Source organism: Acanthisitta chloris, unplaced genomic scaffold (assembly GCF_000695815.1).
Source record: "Acanthisitta chloris isolate BGI_N310 unplaced genomic scaffold, ASM69581v1 scaffold33971, whole genome shotgun sequence".
Taxonomy (NCBI): Eukaryota; Metazoa; Chordata; class Aves; order Passeriformes; family Acanthisittidae; genus Acanthisitta; species Acanthisitta chloris.
In genome coordinates, this window is record NW_008654928.1 from 1 (window position 1) to 13,443 (window position 13,443).

At 44.1% G+C, this 13,443-nt stretch overlaps 1 protein-coding gene across 1 annotated transcript in view; it reads left to right on the plus strand.

The window, feature by feature from the left end:
- Nucleotides 1-787: 787 nt before the first annotated feature.
- Nucleotides 788-13,443, plus strand: part of LRRC48 (leucine rich repeat containing 48) — a 16,362-nt gene continuing 3,706 nt past the window's right edge. Inside the window, exons 1-8 of the mRNA XM_009083728.1 lie at nucleotides 788-938; nucleotides 2,813-2,929; nucleotides 4,282-4,448; nucleotides 5,029-5,175; nucleotides 6,358-6,477; nucleotides 7,577-7,689; nucleotides 8,983-9,157; nucleotides 12,455-12,586. Of these exons, the coding sequence (XP_009081976.1) occupies nucleotides 788-938; nucleotides 2,813-2,929; nucleotides 4,282-4,448; nucleotides 5,029-5,175; nucleotides 6,358-6,477; nucleotides 7,577-7,689; nucleotides 8,983-9,157; nucleotides 12,455-12,586 (1,122 nt within the window). The remainder of the gene's footprint in view (nucleotides 939-2,812; nucleotides 2,930-4,281; nucleotides 4,449-5,028; nucleotides 5,176-6,357; nucleotides 6,478-7,576; nucleotides 7,690-8,982; nucleotides 9,158-12,454; nucleotides 12,587-13,443) is intronic.

The window sequence follows — 13,443 nt, forward strand, 5'->3', positions numbered from 1 at the left end:
CGCAGTGCTGCACTGACACCCACCTCGTTCCCAGAGACCCCAGTGAGGTGATTTGTACCCGCATGGACTGACGAGACCGCGTGCACATCCCTGGAGGGTTCGAGGCCAGGGTGGCTTTAAACTGTGGGAGGTTTAGATTAGATATTAGGAAGGAATTGTTCCCTGTGAGGGTGGTGAGGCACTGGCACAGGTTTCCCAGAGAAGCTGTGGCTGCACCATTGCTGGAAGTGTTCAAGGGCAGGTTGGACAGGGCCTGGAGCAACTTGGTCTAGTGAAAGGTGTCCCTGCCAATGGCAGAGGGTGGAACAAGAGAGGTTTGGTTTGTTAGTGAAAAGACATGATTAGAACAGAACTTTAAACTCAGACATTTCTCATGGACATCTTACACAAGCAAAAGTTTGATGACTCAAGTCCTTCACACAGATCCATCAACTGTGCACAGTTCTAGAATGATAAATAGTCTCATTGCCTTCAGGACAACATTAGGGATATTGAAATTTCCATGAAGAATTTCTTTACTGAAAAGATTGTCAAGCACTGGCACAAGTTTCCCAGAGAAGCTGTGCCTGCCCCATCCCTGGAAGTGTTCCAGGCCAGGCTGGATGGGGCTTGGAGAAACCTGGGCTAGTGGCAGGTGTCTCTGCCCATGGCAGGGAGTGGAACTGGATGTTCTTTAAGGTCCCTTCCAACTCAAACCATTCTGGGATTCTATGACTGCTGGAAATAGTAGCAAGTAGTGATTTAATTATTTTTCCTTCCTGCCCTTTAAGGCTGCTACAGTCTCACAATGAGTCAATTTTACAACAATGTTGAGGCAAAGGTTATTGAGGATGAAATGGTTCAAAAAGTCATTGAAGAGGGGCATCCAGAGGACCTCAGGGAGTTTTCCAAAGGGAAGAGTACTAAGGATGTGACAGAGCTACAGCTTCGTTTTAAAAGTGAGTATCTGTTGGGAAAGTTCCGCGTGGGGAAGCAAGTGGTCGACTCGGTGTGGGTGATAGAGCAAGCTTCAACTTTATTGTCCGACAGGCTCTTTTTTATACAGTGCAGGACAGGCATATAACTATCAATCATTTATAATTGGCTAAGCTCTAAAGATAGCATTCAGGTACTCTCCTTGCTTGTGGTTACAGCTGTGAGGATTGTTTCTTACTTTCCCAGGCTTGGCTGCATTCCTAGCTGTTCGTCTCAAACTTGTTTGTCTCACCCTCAAGGACAACTTGCCCCTACCATCTGCCAAGCTGAGTTACTCCTTATCTATATATAAGTTACTATCTCCAGAGCCTTCCTTGTATACTGCATTCCCAGGTGCATTCCCAGGACTGTGTCTGTGCGTTCCCAGGGGACTGTGTCCTTGCTCTTTTTAGCCTTCCCCAGGTGCATTCCCAGGATTATGTCCCGCCATTCTCCAACAAGTATCAGAATATATATACATTTTTTCCTTCTTCTTTGGTTAGAGGGTAGTAGAATAAAGCACAAAGTGGGTAACTGGCAATGAAACCATAATGATTGGCTCGGAATTATTCTGGGAAAAGTAACATCTGGACTCATATTTTTGCTTATACCTGTACCAAGCAGCTTCATGAGAGCCAACCAGGTGCTTTTGCTCATGGGTAACTTCAAAGCTGCTTCACTTCCCACTGTTTCTGTCCCTGTTTCTCCCATTTAACATTTATATTGTGGTGACACCTACAGGCCACAGCCCTGTTGGGCCCCTCGGTACATATCCAAATCCAAGCCTGGGAAGGCTCTGCCACGGCTGGAGATTATGTGAGAGCAATTTGGGAGGTTATGGTGATTACAGTCCCTTTTAGTGGTGTCCTCTGGTCATCCATAGCATGACCACAGCTTTCCTCTTACTGTCAAACCAGTTGTAAACTTGCATTCGAAAAACTGAAAAGGAAGAGCTGTTGGCTCAGTGTCTGAGTTTTCTGAGGGGGTTGCAATTTCATGGGCATAAATTTATTTTTGATTATTCATTCCATGCTCCAAATAATGTGTGGTAAGTCGAGTTCCTTGGAATAGACTCCCTTGACCTGAACCTGCATAGATTTGTCTGCAAATATGAAATACAGAACTGTGTGAATATTTTGTGCATGCAATTGCTTTACTCTGCACTCACTAAATGATGATAGCAGCGGAGCAACTAATGAAATCTTCTGGGAAGCCATTGAGAGGGGAAAGAGAAATGGGAGTGAGAATGTTCTGTATTTCCTGTCACCTTGGTCCTGATGTTTTGCTGTAGTGGCTAACAGCCTGCCCTTGTGATTCTGCTTTTGGAGGAAGCTAAATGCAGGGATATTGATTAGTTCTAAACTGCAGCCTTCACAGAAAGAGTAATCCCCAACTTCCTCTCCTGTGATGAGAATCCTGGGAGCAGGAGAGTCATTTACAAAAGCAGGAGCTGGCCACTTCTAGCCTGCAAACAGGGAGAAAAGCTGAGTATTATCCCAAACCTCCCTCTTGGAGCTGGAAAGGAAAATGAAGGTCAAGGCATAGCCATAGCAGTGGATTCATAAAGCCACTCAAGTGCAGGACCATAGTGAGCATCCCCTCAGTGCCTCACTGGCCTCACTGATGAGCAGTGTGCACTGGTGCAGGACACTGAGGTTAACTGGGCTGTTTCACTGAAATCTCCTCCAGCCAGTGGAGCTCTGAGCTCTCTAGGGCACTCATCACACACTGAAAATTATATTGGATGTAAGACTGGATGTGCTTCCCTTGTGCAGGACAGAGTGTCTGCTAACCTCAAGGCCGTCTCACATGGAAAGCAATTTTCTCTCTTTTTTTTTCTTTTTACCCATGGCTCTAGATATCCTGCAGATTGAGAATCTGTGGCAGTTTGAGAATCTGACTCAACTGCAGCTGGACAACAATATCATTGAGAAGATAGAAGGTCTGGAGAGTTTGGTTCACCTTGTACGGCTTGGTGAGATACAGGAGAGGAGGTTGGATGCCTTCACAGCTGCAAAGCAATCTGTGATAAACCAGGATGTCACCTTCCTTCTCAAACACGACTGATAGGAGCTTTCCAAGGGAAGGCTGTCAGCTGTCTGTGTGTTTCCTTATTTGACTGTCAAATGTCAAACTGCCTGAGTATCAGAGCTGCAAAACAATCCTTCAGATGTTTAAAAACTGGGTTTAATACATTTGGTCTGGCAGGAACAGGAAGCTGAGGCTTCAAGGTTGTTTCCAGGGTCTGTACTTGTATTTGGAGGTGACTTTCATGAATATTTATGGAAACACCTCTGATTTAGAAGCCTGTATTCTGTTTTCAAAGCTAGTGAAGGCATTTCGTAGCCTACAACCTACCATGTTTACCCCTATATGCTTCAGGGCTTGGTGTCATTGTTGTCCCACAAAGTGCCCATCCTTGTAGCCTTATGTGACTCCTTTCAGCTACACAGGATACACAGCTTAGAGCATTCCCTGGAACTGCAGCCACATTGCTGGCTGGAAGTCTAAATATATCCTCAGCACACAGGGTTTCAGCTCATAAGCACATTGTGAAATGTCTAATGAGTTCTTCCACCCAGTTGTCTGCACTGTTCTGCATGCACTTGTGAATCACCAACTGGTCACCACAGTTTAAGCAGAGTGGTTTGAAGCACATTCAGGTGTTCTGTTTGCCCAAAGGTTGCTTTAGCTGCTGCTACATGAGTGTCTCAACCACTCAAGGAACCTCATCAACTGTCTTTGGACTCCTGAATCACTCAGTATTGGCCTGAGGGCAAATACTGCCCTTTTGTCATGGTGAATGTAGGTGTTAGGATAGATGTTCTGGCAGGACAGGAGAACATTTCAATGAGAGAAGTAACTGAAGTGAATATATGTCTTTGCACACCTCCACCAGTGTGGAACTGGTTGGTGTGTGTCAATCCTATGGGAATGACCACAACAGTGGCATTGGTGTGGCAGGAAGAGTCTGCAAGAAACAAGGCAGAGAGCAGCCAACTTGCCTCAGAATTCCCCCTCTTGGGGCTTTTCCTCACCTCTTGTTTGGGTTTCCCCATAAGGTCAAAGTCCCTTTCAGGCTGTGTATGTAGACTCTGCATGGAATACCTCCAGCTGTTCCTCCCATTTAAAAGTTGCATGGATGGTCGAGTGGAGGAGATGGGATTGAATGATGATTTATTGGTGAGCTTTTCCTGTGGGACACTGATCACCCCTAAGGAAAATCTGTACATAAACTCCTAAATCCAGAACCAGGCTAAATGCAAGGTCTGAATCAAGGTGTTCTGCTAGAAATAATTTACTTTTGATTTCTAAACTCTTCCTCAGACTTGTCCTTCAACAACATTGAAGTAATTGAGGGCCTGGATACCCTTGTCAAACTGCAGGACCTCAGTTTCTACTGTAACAAAATATCTAAAATTGAGCACATGGACACATTGCAAGAGCTGCAGCTTTTCTCCATAGGGAAGAATAACCTGACCTCTCTGGATGATGTGAGTGCTCCCTGGCTTGGAAAATATTCCCTGTCAAAAGATCAGATATTCTAAAACTGACATATGCCACTATGTCCAAGCTCCTCCTTAGAGGAGAAAATTCTCCTTAGGATTTCTAAGTAGTCTTAAGCTGTGGTTTTGGTCAGCTGTACTGGTGTTAAGTGCTTATTACAGCTACTTCTCTTTTAGATTATTGACTGACTTGGGCCTGGTTCTGTCACTGCCATCAGCCATGGCAGAATTCCTATCAACTTCCAGGAAAGCTAGAAAAGGAATAAGTAGCTATATATGAGGAAAGGAGGGAGAGTAGGATTTATTTGGGGTTCTTTTGAAGGCATCTTACCAATATAAGACCTGTGATTTGTCCACCCCATCTGCTTTCTCTCCCCACCCATTGTCCAGATATTCCCAGTGTGGATTTAAGTATTTCCTTTCCCAAAAGCATTAGAAACTAATAATTTAATGTTGCCTGAATTTGGCAGTGGAGCAGAATACAGATTGCAACCTAATTATAATAAGAGCAACAAATTTCCAGGCTGTGTTTCCCCAGCACTGGGAAATCTCTTTCCATTTGGCACAGGTGATCTATCTCAGGAGGTTTAAAAGCTTAAGGACACTGAATCTCACTGGGAACCCTCTCTGTGACGACGAGCAGTACACACTGTTTGTTGTTGCTCATCTTCCAAACCTGAGGTACTTGGACTTCAAGCTCGTGAAAGACACCATGGTAAGATTTCTGCATTCCCTGCTTGAGAAATCAGGCAACAGCATCTCACAGAGCCTTTGCTTTGTTGGTTTGCCAGCAATATTCCAGCACTGGGGGCAGGTTCGCTGCAGAAATCAGGCTCACAGAAACACACAGTGTTTATTCTGCTTCCACCTAACAGCTGTGAACCTGTAGGCCAAATTCTATCAAATCTGACAGAGAGGTAGAGGTGTCAGAAGCATGATGTCTTCACAGATCTTGTGAAACTCAGCAGCTGTGTGTGGGAGAGGGGCCTGGTTCATGTTGCCACAGGGAGGCTGTAGTGTGAGTGCAAGTCTTCTTAGAGAATCTCAGAGGAAATCAGTCTTGAGACATGGATCCAGGGGGAAGGAGGCTTGGTGGTCCTGCTGCTCACAGAGTGATGTGTTTCTGTAGTACACTGACAGACTATCCAGGCAAGCAGGTGCCCTGGGTACACTTCCCACTCTTGGTTGCTGAGAACAGGACAGTACATCCTCACCATTAACCCATGGGGCTGCTTTTTCATCCCAGGGCTCAAAGGAACAAAGATGGATGTTTTGTTCAGATGGTTTTTTTAGTAACCAAAAAATATGATTAATTGTAAATTTGCTTGGCACAGCACAGAGCAGGAGCTCTACTTGGAATATACATTGTTCTCACTATAGGACTGGAAGGGCTTTCCAGGTCACGGAGTGCAGTCCCTGCTCATCAGGCAGTACATCAGAGAATTGCATGCTTAAATTTGTCAAGCTTCAGTTTCAAGCTAATGAGGTTCTTGCCCCTGCTATTACCTTTCCATCCACTCCTCCAAAGAGCCTTCTCCTCCCTAGAAAATGTATTAGCCTCACTGGCTGATCAAATCAGAGCTCCAATTCTAGAAGTCAAAATAGGTCTTCCTGCTAAAAGAGGAAAAAACAACTCTAAAGGTGAGGAAATGGGGAGAGTAAAGTTCCCTGGCAGTGAATCAGCTCAGATGCATTGAATACAGAAACAGAATAATATGCCAACAAAAAATGGGATGAGGAATGGATTAGAAACTTCATAGGTAGTTTAATAAAAAGCCAAGAAAGAAATGGAGGTGCAGATGCCACTCAAGTGCATGTTCTAGAAAGATCAATTGCTTATGCCCAGATTTGTTGAGCAGTGCTGGATAATCTAATACAAATATTTTGTGTTTCTCAGAGAGAAGCTGCAGCTTTAAAGTATCAAGATCTCACTAAGCCACGGGAACGTGAGGAGGCTCGAGCCTTTGCTCAGCTGGAGAGCAAACAGGAAAGGCAGAAAGAGCAGGAGTACCACGAGGTAAGTTTTCTTTGTCTGGCTGTGTGTTGTCTCAGGAGAAAGAAGGACAACACATATTGACTTGTCTTTTACCTGTATGAAGATTTAATGAAAGGTTAACATCTGAGGCTTGGATTAATCTCTGTGATCTCTGTGATCTCTGAATCTAGGAGGGTGAATGAAAACAGGAACTGCCATGGAATACACATAACATGGGGCAACATAATTCCTTGGGCTGAACAATGAAACTACAGCTAGAGACCCTAAGCTAAATAGTAAATCATACCCAGAGAGCTTATCAGCCTGACATGAGATTAAGAAAATTGCAGGTCTGAAGGAACTGTGAGAATTTTTGGGGTGAAGTACCTTTTTTTTTCTCCTCCACACTAAGTTAATGCTTCTCATTAGTTTTTATTGTTAAACTGTTCAGAGCTTTGAGACATCACTATAGTCTTATGAACAGGCTGAAAACAAGAGCAGGTGGAATGGTGCTTCCAGTTGTAGTCAGGCTCTGTATTCCAGCCATTTGGAAGACCTGACCATCTGAAGTTTAGTGGTTTAGTGGCAAAGAGGACACCTGCAGCTCTTCCCTCTGTCCCTCCCCAAAATTCACCAACTCCTTGTCTGAAAGGCTTAATAGCCTTGCAATATGTGTTTGTATGTGATAATGTCTTGCCATTAGCAACTAGAACAGGTTTGCCAGAGAAGCTCTGGCTGCTCCATCCTCCTGGAAGTATTCAAGGCCAGGTTGGAGGAGGCTTGGAGCAACCTGGTCTAGTGGCAGGTGTCCCTGCCCATGGCAAGGGGATTGAAACGAGGTGATCTTTAATGTCCCTTCCAACACAGACCATTCTATGATCCTGTGACTCTATGATATAAGATTAAATGGTGTTTTCTATCCTTAGGCTACAGAGTTGTAGCAGCAAAGCCCCCAGGATGGGTTTCACTCTGGTTGCAGGGGGCTGTCATGGCTTGGTTGGTGTGTCGGTTGTGTTGGTATAACTGTGTCTGCACCAGTGTTCTGCTGCTGGTGAAGTGCTCACAGGAGAGACACATCCTGAGGACTGGCAGCAGGTTGGCACTCTTTATTTTACTTATTTTGCTCTGATTCTCTTCAAAGACAGCCTTTGTTGAGCACCTGAATGGATCATTCCTGTTTGACAGTCTGTATGCAGAGGATACAGAAGCTGCCAAACTGGCTTCCCTCCCTGGAGTGGGGGACCTGCTGCAGGAATATCCTTCCTGGGTTTGGAATACCTACAGCTAAAACATAATGACTTGAGTTAAGAAGGAGGTGCATCCACAGGGACTCTTCATCCATTGCTTTTGTCCAGGGCTGAAAGCTACATTGATCTAAGATCTGAGACAGTCTGTGTTCAATTTTGGAATGGTACCAAAAAATACACTGCAAGACTGTGAGACCACTGACAGCTTTAAGGCTTGATATCTTGTGAAATATGAGGGCTCCAAACAAATGGTTTATATTACTGGCAAGCTGGCCTGCCCAGCTTGAAACGTCCCATTTGTAAACCCACTTGTTTCTAGCCCCAACAGGTCATGAGATTCCAGCATTTTAAATTTTCGCTGTTGCAATTACCATATTCCTTTTCCTTCCCTTGAATCAAACACAATTTCAGTAGCCTCCTTTCCTGACCCTTCAAGAATCAAGGCTTTGTACTTTCTTTAAGTCTGGAATCCACTTAAAGTTTAAAATGAGCTGGAAGATAAATCTCTGTCAGTGAGATTGTAAGAGCACAGTCACTAAAATCATGTTGAAATTGAAGTGGTAGGAGATAGGAACAGACTAATCAGAACGATATGAGTTGCATATCTCACAACCTGCCAGAACTGGCAACGCGAAGTTTCCAGGCCAGCACATTTTTCTGATCATTGCTCCTACACAGGGGAGCAGCAAGCAGACACTTTTTTGCCTTTTTTTCTTTCCTCATTCAGATTAATAGAGTATTGTCAAGGCCAGTAACTTGACCTTCCTTAAAATTGCATTACACTGTTGGGGAAAAATGCATCACAGCTTAACTACAATAGACTCCAGAAACAATTCCATTGCCAAGATAATAGCAGAAGAAAAATTGACGTTATTTTTGTGATGCTACCAAGTCAGTAGTTTATTCTGTGCTCTGGCTGTAGGCTCCAGAGCTGTATTTATTAACTACAAAGGCACTGTATTCACACTTGTGAAGACAGATAGGGTTGTACACTTCCTTCTGCTGCTGTGTCAGAAGAGTCAGAGAAGTATGTGTATTTCCTTCTCTTCCTCAAGGCTTTTTTCCCTTCAAGTTGCCACAGCTGTCTCCATTCCCTCAAGGCAGCAAAATCCTATGCACAAAATGTGACTGTGTGACCCAGTCCTGCCCCAGACAGAATATTTGGCAGCCTGCTCCCAGCAAGAACCGCAGACTTTACATAACAGTAGCGTGTAGCTCTTGTTTCTCAGATTTGCAGAGGTAGAGGGAACATAGCATGTTGCTCCACTGAACAAGCAAAACACCTTGACTCTGCTGTCACATACAGAAAGGAGTTTGTCTCAGTCTGTGGGAAGCTCTTTAACTTTGGCCTGAAAGAGCATAAGAAACGAGAAGCTGAAGTCTCTGATTTCTACGCAAGAGTTGATGAAGCTCTAAGAGCCAACCAGGAAGAGAGCAAGAAAGTAATCCTAGACTTTGAAAATCGGAACAAAAGGGTAATGTTCTACTTTTGTTTGTTTGATACATTTCTCTACATCATATGCCAGCTTCCAGTTTCACTGAAAAGGAGTGTAACTCCATGAAAATGAGGAAAATTATTCTGGATTGACGCTGCTCTAGCAGGAATCAGTACTTGATCCTTAGTGGCAGAATCACAGTGCGGTTGAGGGTGGAAGGGACCTCTGGAAGTCATCTGGTCCAAACCCCCTGCACTAACAGGGCCACCCACAGCAGGCTGGCTGGATTCTTGGGATGTTCTCTGCAGGGCCAGGAGTTGTGCTAGATGATCTATGTGGGTCCCTTCCAACTCAGGACATTCTGTGACTCTGTGATTCCATGACCATGTTCAGACAGCTACTGAATATCTCCAAGGATGGAGACACCACAACCTCTCTGGGCAACCTCTTCCAGTCACTGATATGTCCTTACACATTTCTTACAGTAGTAATTTATATCTAGAAGAATTGTTGTGTTAGCTAATATAATGTTAAAAGATTTTTAGTACTTTATTCAGGAAAATAATTTGGGGATTGAAGTTTTAACCCTTGGAGCAAAGCACAACCAGCTAACACAGCCTCAATCTATACTGGGAACAAAATGAACAGGTCATACTCTTATCCTTTCGTCCAGAAAGGTCAAGGTCTTTCAAGGATTTACAGGGGAAAAAATGGCTAAGTAGGGTGGGGGGTTTTCTCTTGTTTTTTTGCCATCCAGAAAAATTACCAGAATTTTAGAAAATGGAAATGCTCAACTTTACTTTCAATTTAAATATTTTTGATGAGTTTGATTTATAATATGTAGGGATTTACTGCTACTCCCCTTCTCTTTGAAGCCTCCAATAGCTCTCCCATCATTGAAAAATGGGGAAGAAAAGGAAGGAAATTGCAGGGTATTCAGTTTATTTTCAAGTAGTTTTCTGCTTCAGTTCATTTTGTCAACAACAGCTCAAAGAACTATAACAAAAAAATTAGATAAAGTTATTCCAATGTATTTCTAGTCTTTTTAAAGCAGAAACTCTCTCTTTTCAGTCTGCTCAACTACAGCCACCCATTGTGGTTGCTCAGGGCGTAGCTTCTAGCTGGATCCCTTTCTAACCATGTATAATGGATGGATCATGATTTTGTTTCCACAGGAAAAAATAAGGGGAGGGCTAAAGCCTAGTAACACTGTCAGCTGAGAGAGCAAGTCCCTGACAAGTGACACCAGCAGAGTCACGAGCTCTGGCTCCCTCTGAAAACCAGGTCACTTTTATTTCGGTGCCTCATCAGAGACTGACAGCTGCTGAGTCACTCTGCTCCCAGGGCCTTGAACCTTGCTGACTCATGCTAGAAAACTGGCTCCATCAGCTCCAGTCAGGGCATGAGTTGGCAGCACTACCAGAGTCATAGAATCACTGGAGGGTTTGGGTTGGGAGGGACCTTAAAGATCATCTTGTTCCAACCAAAAGTTTGACATGGGTATTTGGTTAACTTGTACTTGAATTCCTAATATATCTTCCATAAAAACCCCTAAACCAAACCCTACAACAACAACCCACCCCCCCCAATCAAACCTAAAGAAACATGGCTGAGGACAGATTTTGGCCCTTTATCTCTGATGACCTACAGGTTCAGCTATGGGTTGGGCTCAAAGGGCATGGAGTGCCAGGGCAAGGGGGAATGGCCTTAAGATGCAGAAGTGGAGGTTTAGATTTGATATTGGGAAGGAATTCTTCCCTGTGAGGGTGCTGAGACACTGGCACAGGTTGTCCAGAGAAGCTCTGGCTGCCCCATCCCCCTGGAAGTGTTCCAGGCCAGGTTGGATGGGGCTTGGAGTAACATGGTCTAGTAGAAGGTGTCGTGTCCCTGCTCAGGGGAGATGGAACGAGGTGATCTTTAAAGTCCTTCCAACCCAAACCTGTCTGTGATTCTATGATTCCATGAACAGAACACGGTGATCAGCATGAGCGTTTTCATGTAAATACTAGAAGAGTTGGTATCAAAACTGAACACACTCTTTTAGCAGCATTTCCCCACTCATTTAAAACTGCTGGAGGAGTTCAAAAGGCACAGAGGCCCATGGAACGAGGTGATCTTTAAAGTCCTTCCAACCCAAACCTGTCTGTGATTCTATGATTCCATGAACAGAACACGGTGATCAGCATGAGCGTTTTCATGTAAATACTAGAAGAGTTGGTATCAAAACTGAACACACTCTTTTAGCAGCATTTCCCCACTCATTTAAAACTGCTGGAGGAGTTCAAAAGGCACAGAGGCCCCAGCAGACTGCAATCTGTGAGCCATTCTGAGGGCTGTTTGTCTGGCTGTAATCCTTTCATGTAAACTTGGGTAACCTGTAAAATCACTGCGCTCTCTGAAGTTGGTCACAGAGCATTAAAGGCCTTGAACTTTGAAGTTATTGCTCCCAGAGGTGTGGCATGAATGGCTGCAGAGCTTTTTGAGCCTCCTAACTTGTTTACATTAGAGAAGGAGATACCTTGCTCTCCCCTTCCCCCTGTAACACTCCAAAATTTGGGTAATTCAGTTCATTTCCAGACACAAGACCTGGCAGTGGTTTCCATCAGAATTTTTTATCTTAGCCTGTTCCATTCCCTGTCAGAAGTGGATTAGACATCTTAAAACATGTATATTTTTCCCCTTTCTTTTAAGCATTGATTGTTAACTCCTTTTAAACAGACTTGAAAATAATACATTGTGAAGCACAAGAGGATATTTTTTTGATCCAAGAATACATAAATCTTGCCTGATACAAAACTGACGTCAATATTTAATTCTGAAGGGCAATAAATCCTTGCTGTAAGAGGAAGGCAGGCAATGACAGGTGTTCTATATTCAGAATACTAAATCCTGACCCTATGGAAGTCAGTCAAGATTCTCCTTGGCATGAAGTGGATCAGGATTTAGGCCTGTGTTTCCTTCTGCAGAGTAATTGTTAATCTCTTCTTCATGGCCAGCAATGTCAGGAATTTAATATAACTCTTTTTTCACTTGAAATGAGTCAGAAGGGGAACACAAGTTGGAGGCATAGAAGGGGCAAAGTCTTCTGCTGAGTGGAGGATGAGGAAGCATTTTCCCAATCCCACTGCACTGCCCCTGGATCAGGATCGTTAGCACAGTAGCAAACCTCAGCACTGTTGACTAACCAGTATGTAAATCTGGAGACTTCCCTGAATCATCACATTTCATTTCAGCTAATCAGCAGCAGGAACTTTTCTCACACATGTAACAAGTTAATTAAATTGCAATGGAGTGCTGAACACAAACTGTAAGTAATTTATGTGTCTCTGTGTTTAGAGGCTGGATGAGATTCATCATGCCAAGAGTTATGATATTGCTGAGTCTAAACGAGCTGAGTGCAAGGAGGACATCCTTCAGCTGTCAGAAACACTCATGACCTTGGAAATACTGGTAGCTGACCAGCTGGAGGTAAGGGTCAAGCACACACCTTGAGACCTCACAGCCAGAACATGGAGGGGTTGTTGCTCCCCTGTGTTTAGAAGCTCATTGCACAAAGAGGTGAGCATAGGTCTTTCACTCAGGGTAATGCACAGAAAGGACATCAGCCTGTTGAGATGAATCCAGAGGAGGCCACCAAGATGATTAGAAGGCTGGAAAGGAAAGGCTGAGAGAATTGGGATTGTTCAGCCTGGAGAAGAGAAGGCTTTGGGGTGACCTAATTGTGGCCTTCTGGTGCCCAAAGGGAGCCTACAAGAAAGATGGAGAGAGACTATTTACAAGGGCCTGGAGTGACAGGACAAGGGGGAATGGCTTCAAACTGCCAGAGAGTAGGTTTAGATTAGATATTAATAAGAAATCATTTACTGTGAGGGTGGTGAGGCACTGGCACAGGTTGCCCAGAGAACCTGTGGCTGCTCCATCCCTGGAAGTGTTCCAGGCCAGCTTGGATGGGGCTTGGAGCAACCTGGGCTAGTGGAAGGTGTCCCTGCCCATGGCAGGGGGTGGAACTGGATGATCTTTAAAGTCCCTTCCAACTCAAACCAGTCAATGATTCTGTGATCTTATTCTTTCTCTGCTCAAAGTTGATGTGGGTAAAATCAGGCCCTGGACATCAATACCTTACAATAGATTTCTGTTTCTCAGAGCAGAACACAGTATGTCCTTCACATCTATCCAAGCTGATTTTCCACACTTTAGAGAAAGGGAAGTCACGCAGTCACTTTATAGGTCTGCACAAGTTGCTGCATAGCATGGGGTATGCATTTGGGATTCTAGAGGTGTAATTCTTTGAAGCTGATCTTTGCTATGAATAAGATTACACACAT